The following is a 7,395-nucleotide window of genomic DNA, read 5'->3' as shown; positions in this document are numbered from 1 at the left end:
TCATTGGAGAGTTATGGTTCAAACACTCACTGTGTGTTCCCTGAGGTCTGTACTACTTTCAAGTGAAATCTTATCATGTCAGTGTATTTCAAGCTTAACACTGTAACAGTTGTTTTTTTTGTTTGATTTAATCAAGTGTTGTGTCAGCATGGAAGCATTTAATATTAGGTATTGATTTACTCAGTGCTCTACACACTGCCTGACCCCTCGTCACTGTTTAGCCAAACTTAGTCATGAGAGAAGGTTTCTGCTGATGCTTTGTGTTTAGCTCAGTGTGGACATTATGCTAGAATTTCTACACATAGTAAAAATCAACCTAGGCTCCCAAAAGACGGTTTTATTATATCACAAAAGGTGTGGTGTGTACTAAAGTGAGAGTATCTTTATTGTCTGTCACTTCTCTGTCCCAATCGTGTTGAGCAGGCATTGAAGCAGACAGGCACTGAAAGGAAGAATAAATTGTGTTGAAGAGAGAAGATGGGAGACTAAAAATAATGTGATGGGTATCGACTACAAGGGCATGAGACAAACCCCCTTGAAGAACTCTAGGGGCATACATGCATTGGCAACTGGGAATAGAAGAATGTGTGTGTGTCCGAGCTAAAGCTAACCAGAGCAACCAGTAAATTAGCAGCTCCTTTCAAGTAGCCCTCTCTGGCCCGCCCCCTCATGAATGCAGCTCCGCCCCTAGGGAGGCCTGGCTGTGATGATAGGGCTGATAGTGTCAGTGAGGGACTCCTCTGGGAGCTCTATCCACTACCCAGTGGCTGGGCTGAGAACCAGACCTTTTCCAGGTTCTCTAGAGCCCCACAGACCCCTGAAGATACATCACAACTCATCCACTTAACAGTGAGAGGCCCCTTAATTGATTTTTTTCTTTTCTCTCTCCACTATCTTTTCATTATCTCCATCAGTGACAATTATTTCCCATAGGAGTAGCATTCCCTTAGGAGAATTATTGAAAACAAATTAATTATTTGTAAATGATTTCTAATGAAAGGGATTATCCGGAAACATGTGTTTCTTTACAGAATGCAAAATGTATATAGCATCTAAACACACACTATAATTCTGTAGCCTGTAGTGGGTCAACTGCACCATGTCCACAGAAAGAATGGTACAGAGACAAGCAGCTGGAAAGCCTCTTCTCTAAATGAAAATAATTTACCTACACATACATACACACATATAGATGTGTGCAAAATCAACAAACATAATTCTTCACACATGAACACACCTACAGTACATACATGAAAATACCTCCAAACACGTACATGGGCACAAGAGCCTAAACACACTCACTTTTGCGTATGTGATCAAACACCTCCTCTACTTTGACCTCCTCTACAGTTGCTCACTGCCTCTTTCTCTCTTTCTTTCTTTCTCATATGAGATACAGAATGGAATATATGTATGTAACATATGCACCACACACACACACCACACACCACACACACACACACACACAACACACACACACACACACACACACAGCACAGTATATTTATATAGGGCGAGGTGAGATATGGGTGAGTGATGCGTGGGATGAGCTGGGATACAGGGGGTAGATTGGCAGAGGTTGGAGGTGTGTCCTTGTGGAATTGGGCTTTGGATGATGAGCTGGGAACCGGTGAGTCTGCACTGGTCTGGCCCCGCCCTTCCCCCTCCCTCTGGGACCCGTGGGCCATAAACGGGCTTTGTCATGGCAGAGGTGTGATGCTTATCATTTGGACCCAAATCATCCATAAATTGAAAACAGACAGTGACATTCTGGCCTCTAGCCACTCAGCCACAGATCACTTGGTTCCCACGTTTAAATCACTTGTTAAAGAGGGCAACTGAGACCTTCTGAGCACCTTCAGAGTGTTATTGACTATTTATCTTCATTTTTAGCTAGGGTGATTATCAGTTTAGGGGTCATTTTGATCACCCAATTCTGAAAACAGTCTCAGGTGCCTCTCTCATTTACTGATGTAATTTACGCATGTGTGATGATGAGCAAAGGCATTGTTTCTTCCAAAATGTTTTTTTTATATATTGTAATATTGCTGCAATGTCTGACATTCATAATAAAGGATCTTTTCATTCCTAAAAGTTATCTTTTCATTCCCATCAGAAGCACATTCTCTAATATTAAGATGATCACTTGATTTACTTTCTTTGTAGAGCTCCACAAATGTTTGCCAAAAACTTGAAAATGACCAACTTGTGTTTTTGGCAGCCTTGTGATGAGGTTCTGATAAATGTTCCAGCATATACCGGTGGAAAATGTTGTACCTACCACATTTGTGCTCCATACAAACATATACATAATAACAAACATATAATAATCATATAATAATAATAATAATAATAATAATACAAGGACTTTCTATTCCCTGTATTATTATTGTCAATTTTCCTGCATTAGACATGACAAGTCTTGATTGTCATTATACAAAATAAGGACTTTCAAGTGGCATGCGTCTTTCACACAGAACATATTGATATTATGTGTGGATATACTGAAAACATAATTCACTTGATGCTCATCACTTTGTTTCATGCAAGCTTGTTGTAGATACATTATATAGTTTAATGATTAAAATAAGACAAAGCTGGCTTTACTAGCTGGCGAGGATTTGACCTGTACTTTGACCGTGACCTATTTTCTCAATACTTCATACGCCCACCTTTATTTTGGCACACTCAATCCACGTCCAGGATACCAGTGTTGCATGCATTTTGGAGACATTTTTTATCTGCTCTTTGCTGGAGGGGTTGTGTTGCTTTACCTTTCTTTTTGAAATGCCCCTAAATGTGTTCTATTGGATTCAAGTCAGGCGTCGTACATAGCCAGGTCATAGTTTTGACTTATTTTCTTCTTTAGAAACTCTTGCATGATTTGGGCAGTGTGCATCATCATGCTGGAATATTCCACTCCTGCCAAGCTTCTGGAGACTGGGAGTCATCTTGTCAGCCAGTATTCTGATACATCCATCCATCCACAGGCATTCATGCCCCATATCATCACACTCCCACCTGCACGCTTCACTGTCGGGACTATGCATTCACGGTGGTAGTCCTGGTCAGGCTCCCACCAAACATGCTAGAGATACACAGTGACATCATTATCTATATCTGTGTCTAAATCTGTTCAACCGACAAATTGATCTGTCTCTTTATCTGTATTCAGATAAGAGGCAAGAATTGGGCTTGGTTTATACCGGAAGGCACACTGAGTCTAACCTAATATGCATTGGCAATGTAATAATTGGTATGCCTTCAAAGCATCAAATTGATATGTTTATTTATTTATTTGCCATATACTGTAACGCGGTGCAGTGACAGCTAGGAGCTTCCGGAAACCTGTGTTTCCAACAACTGAGTTGGTCAAGAGGTCCTGCAAATCATTTCACCCAACGTTTCTGTAATTTGCTTGGCACCCTGGTGGCTGTCTGGGTATGGTGCTTTTGAATTGAACGCAACAGATATCTACAACAGCGTATTAGGGCCGTTGTAGGAGAAAACAATTGGGGGAGGTAAGGGCCAGGAGGGGATAATATTCCGAGAAAAAACCCAAAACAGTAGATTACGAGAATAAAACTCAGATATTCTCTGAGATTATAAACTCGGAAATGTACGTAAACGTGTCCCCGAACGGCAGTGTCCACACATTTCCCACACTTTCATGCTGTCTTCATACTATAACTACTGGCTGGTGGCGCAAATAACTTGGACACAGATAGGCCTACTGTAATAAAGAATCCAAATGCATCACAAGTTGCGCCAATGGATGAAAATGGCACAGTTCCTGTCTGAGAAGCTACACAGCAGCCATCTGCCGTCTAGTGTTGCCGTCGGACGTCAGCCATCGATTGAACGCTCCCTTTAAAGTCAACTGAACTTGCTACACAGCCCGTGTCGCGTTCAATGGCAGCATCCAGAGAGCATCCAGCGTCAACATTCACCTTGAACCAATTTCTTGGTGGCTGAGTAACGCTAGCTATTTTGTGAAGGGAAGAAACAGCCTATATCCTGCCTAGTCAATCACTCTAGCCTTGGGTGTTCATGATGACTCGCTACTAACTTCATTTAAAAGCCAAGAGTATTTTATTGGCCTACACATTTGACAGTCATGTTCCATACTGTTGCACTTCCCACTAATATGTACGTATGGCATTTCCTGTTTACCGGTGACGTTTTGCAGTTTTGCAAAGTGGAGAAAAAAAACAGTTTTTGCGGGTAAATGTGACTGTTTCTCTCACACATATTTTACTTTATAATCTCAGAGAATATCTAAGTAAATGTAGAACTTCTATCTCGGAATTTCTGAGTTATTTATCGGAATATTATCCCCCTCCCCAGCTCCGTATTTTTTTTTTAACCTACAATGGCCATGATCGTAGCAGACTGTGAGGAGCAATTAGCTGAGTTTGACAAAACGTTATTGGATTAGAATCACTTTAAGATTTTGCAGCATTTTGTTGCATAATCATTGTGTTGTTTCTTTTCCTCAAGTGCGTACTAAATAATGAATCTCCACACGCCCAACATATCTCTATAAATAGGCCGAGCACATATCGTCTGGCATATATTAGCGTACATGATTATTGTGATGCATTGAAACAAATGCTTTCATTTTACGCGATGCTTAATGTCAAAGTCAATGTCTGCTTTATGGTTTCGATGGATTTTAATGATCTTTAAAAGGTTAATGTGAAAATCCACGTTCCACGTTTTCCCGACAGCCAAAATAAACAAGCATGTAGCCTTTTTCTGCTATTTTAAATAAATCACTTCTCTTTCATGAGCATTGAAGTAAAGCGCTGTGGGTGAGATCGGAGCATATGACCACTGGAGGAATGGGAGAAAAGGGCCTATATATATAGTGTGCAGAGAGTGAAACTAAACTTCCACGCATTCTAATTCTATTTTCATCTCAACATGCAGACTCAATTTCAGGACTTTGTAGAAGCCCTGGTCACCAGGATCCAGGATAGAGGGGCAACATCTGTGGATTTGGATAATTAGAGAAAACAGCACAATTTGGAGTGCCAAAAGAAAAGCTCGTAGTAATTTTGAGAGAAATTTCACTTTTGCTATTAGGTGTATTACTGATAGGTAAAAAAAAAATGGCCTTTTAAAATGAGGTCCACAACATAACAAAGTATTAACAACCGAAAGGCTCTGAATTCACTGTAGTGGCAGGAATCAGAATTGACTTCATATCACAGTAATATTTAGTCCAAATACCAAGTATGTCACTTGGGCCACAACATTCACCGATAATAATGTTGCCCCTGGCCCCTATATTGCTGCTTGCTATATTTTATAAAATGATGTTGTCATTGAATCATTATTATTATTAGTAGTAGTAATGGTAGTTATAGTAGTAGTAGTAGTAGTAGTAGTATTGTTTCCCAGTTTCATTCAGTCTGCGGCAGTCTGAACTTGACTTCAAAATACATCATTGACCATGACCGCATTACTGCATTGCATTTGTTTTATTTGTACATAATATATCGTCATATAACACTGCATCATATTCATGGATGTTTTTGCTCGCCAACGTTTTCTACAACATACCAAATACCATGGTTACCAAATTCACTGGTTAACTACCAGGTGAGTGCAATTATTGTGTGATCACTGTTTTAGCAGTGTAAAACAATACAAATATATTAAATGAGAAAAACAGTGGTGGTGAAGACCAGTTCAGCGTAACAACATTACAACAGGGCCTCAACCCCTGGGACTCTCCTGTGCTCTTTAATCAGAGTTCAAAGTTCAACTCGGTAAGCCTCTATTAACACATTCAAAATGTGGACTCCCCTAACAGCCTATTATTTTGAGGTGCATTGCATACTAAAGAAAGGGGCTGGAAGTCTGATGAAAGTGCAGACATATCAACATGATTCATTCAGTGTATATATTGTTACGCTGAGTGTACACAGTACCATGGTCCCATCATGTGGTGAAGTCTAAAATTCTTCCCACATCACATCAGCATATTGGCAAATGGCTTATTGAAATTGCCAATAAACCACATCCCTCACTGAGGTAAACATGGTATGCACCAGTTTCTCAATCAGTTTTTTCTGTTTCTGATTTCTCCACTGTTCCTCTTCTCTGCACCAGATTCCATCACCGTTGGCTGTCTCCATCTAAGTGCAGTGTTGGGTGCAGTCCCCGTGAAGTGGGCCGTGTCTCCAAGTAGGAGTCCAGGTCCTCAGAGAAGCTCTCGGCGCTGGTCTCTTCGTCTAGCAGGCTTCCACAACTGGAGTTGGGGGACAGCAGGCCCTGCGTCAGCTCCTCCTTCACCTCCCCTAGGTGGTGCCTCTCGCTTACTTTGCCATCAACCCTTTCCAACACGGAGCCCTCCTGGTCAGTCAGCAAATTGGCCAGGAAGTCAATGTACTTCATGGTAAGGCGAAGGATCTCATTCTTACTGAGTTTCTTGTCAGGTGGGTGTGTGGGAATGAGCCCGCGGAGCTCAGCGAATGCTCCGTTCACATTCTGCTGGCGCCAGCGCTCACGGCTGTTTGTGAAGACCCTGCGCACGATCTTTGGTCGAGAACCTGTTAAGAAAAAGAAATAGAGGTCAGTTTAAACTCTTAGAGGACAAACACAAATGGAACTCCTATGGCTCTATTTTCAAACGTAATTCATTTAGTTCATGAACAGACTTATGAACTGAGAGTTATAGCATTTATTTAAACCAAACTATGAAGTTGCACTTTTTTTTTATACACATTTTTATCAAAACTGTATACACAAACGACCAAACCATGCACATTGGTTACAAATTGACAAAGTACATGCTAAATAAATGCAGAAAAAAAGATTAAAAGATAAACACAGCCGGGCGTGTATTAGGCTACGATAATTAAATAGATCTCAAATGCTCCTACCGTCTCTGATTTCAACTTCATAAGGTCCAGAGCGACGCTTCATGTGATTGGGATGCGCGTCAAAGTGCTCTCCGACGTATCCGCTGAGACAGAAATGAAAAAGACAAATATGAAATACGGTATCCTCATTTTGGCCAATCAAACAGATCATCAGCCCTATACTCTAAACGAATATTAGTCCTATTAATATGAGGACATCCATATTGGTAACTTTGCCTATTGCCTGTGACATACATTTTCATATTAATTTCAAATCGTAAATGTGGGTTAATTATGGTTAACTGTCAAACAACATTAACAGCAAAAAATGCGAGACCGATTGTTAGGCCTACTGTTAGTAAGCAGCGGTGGGTGAGGTGTTAAAACAGCATCGCTCGAGCTGGGGAAGGTAAAACGGGTGGAATTGCTGCACCATGCGAATTTCCCCTCGGCGGTTCCTGTGCAAGCAGTGGCAAAGAGATTGGTAATCCTACGCAACCGTGGTCTGCACCTAATGGCTACC

At 41.0% G+C, this 7,395-nt stretch overlaps 1 protein-coding gene across 1 annotated transcript; it reads right to left on the bottom strand.

The window, feature by feature from the left end:
- Positions 1–5,471: 5,471 nt before the first annotated feature.
- On the bottom strand, positions 5,472–7,138 carry LOC122132597 (T-cell acute lymphocytic leukemia protein 1 homolog). Its single transcript, XM_042707267.1, has 2 exons — positions 6,894–7,138; positions 5,472–6,560 (listed from the first exon to the last, which is right to left on the bottom strand). Exons 1-2 carry the CDS (start codon positions 7,042–7,044, stop codon positions 6,127–6,129), a joined length of 585 nt encoding a protein of 194 aa, XP_042563201.1. The 5' UTR covers positions 7,045–7,138; the 3' UTR covers positions 5,472–6,126.
- Positions 7,139–7,395: the final 257 nt, after the last annotated feature.

This window comes from Clupea harengus, unplaced genomic scaffold (genome assembly GCF_900700415.2).
Source record: "Clupea harengus unplaced genomic scaffold, Ch_v2.0.2, whole genome shotgun sequence".
Classification (NCBI taxonomy): domain Eukaryota; kingdom Metazoa; phylum Chordata; class Actinopteri; order Clupeiformes; family Clupeidae; genus Clupea; species Clupea harengus.
This window is presented reverse-complemented; position numbering and strand designations above follow the sequence as displayed.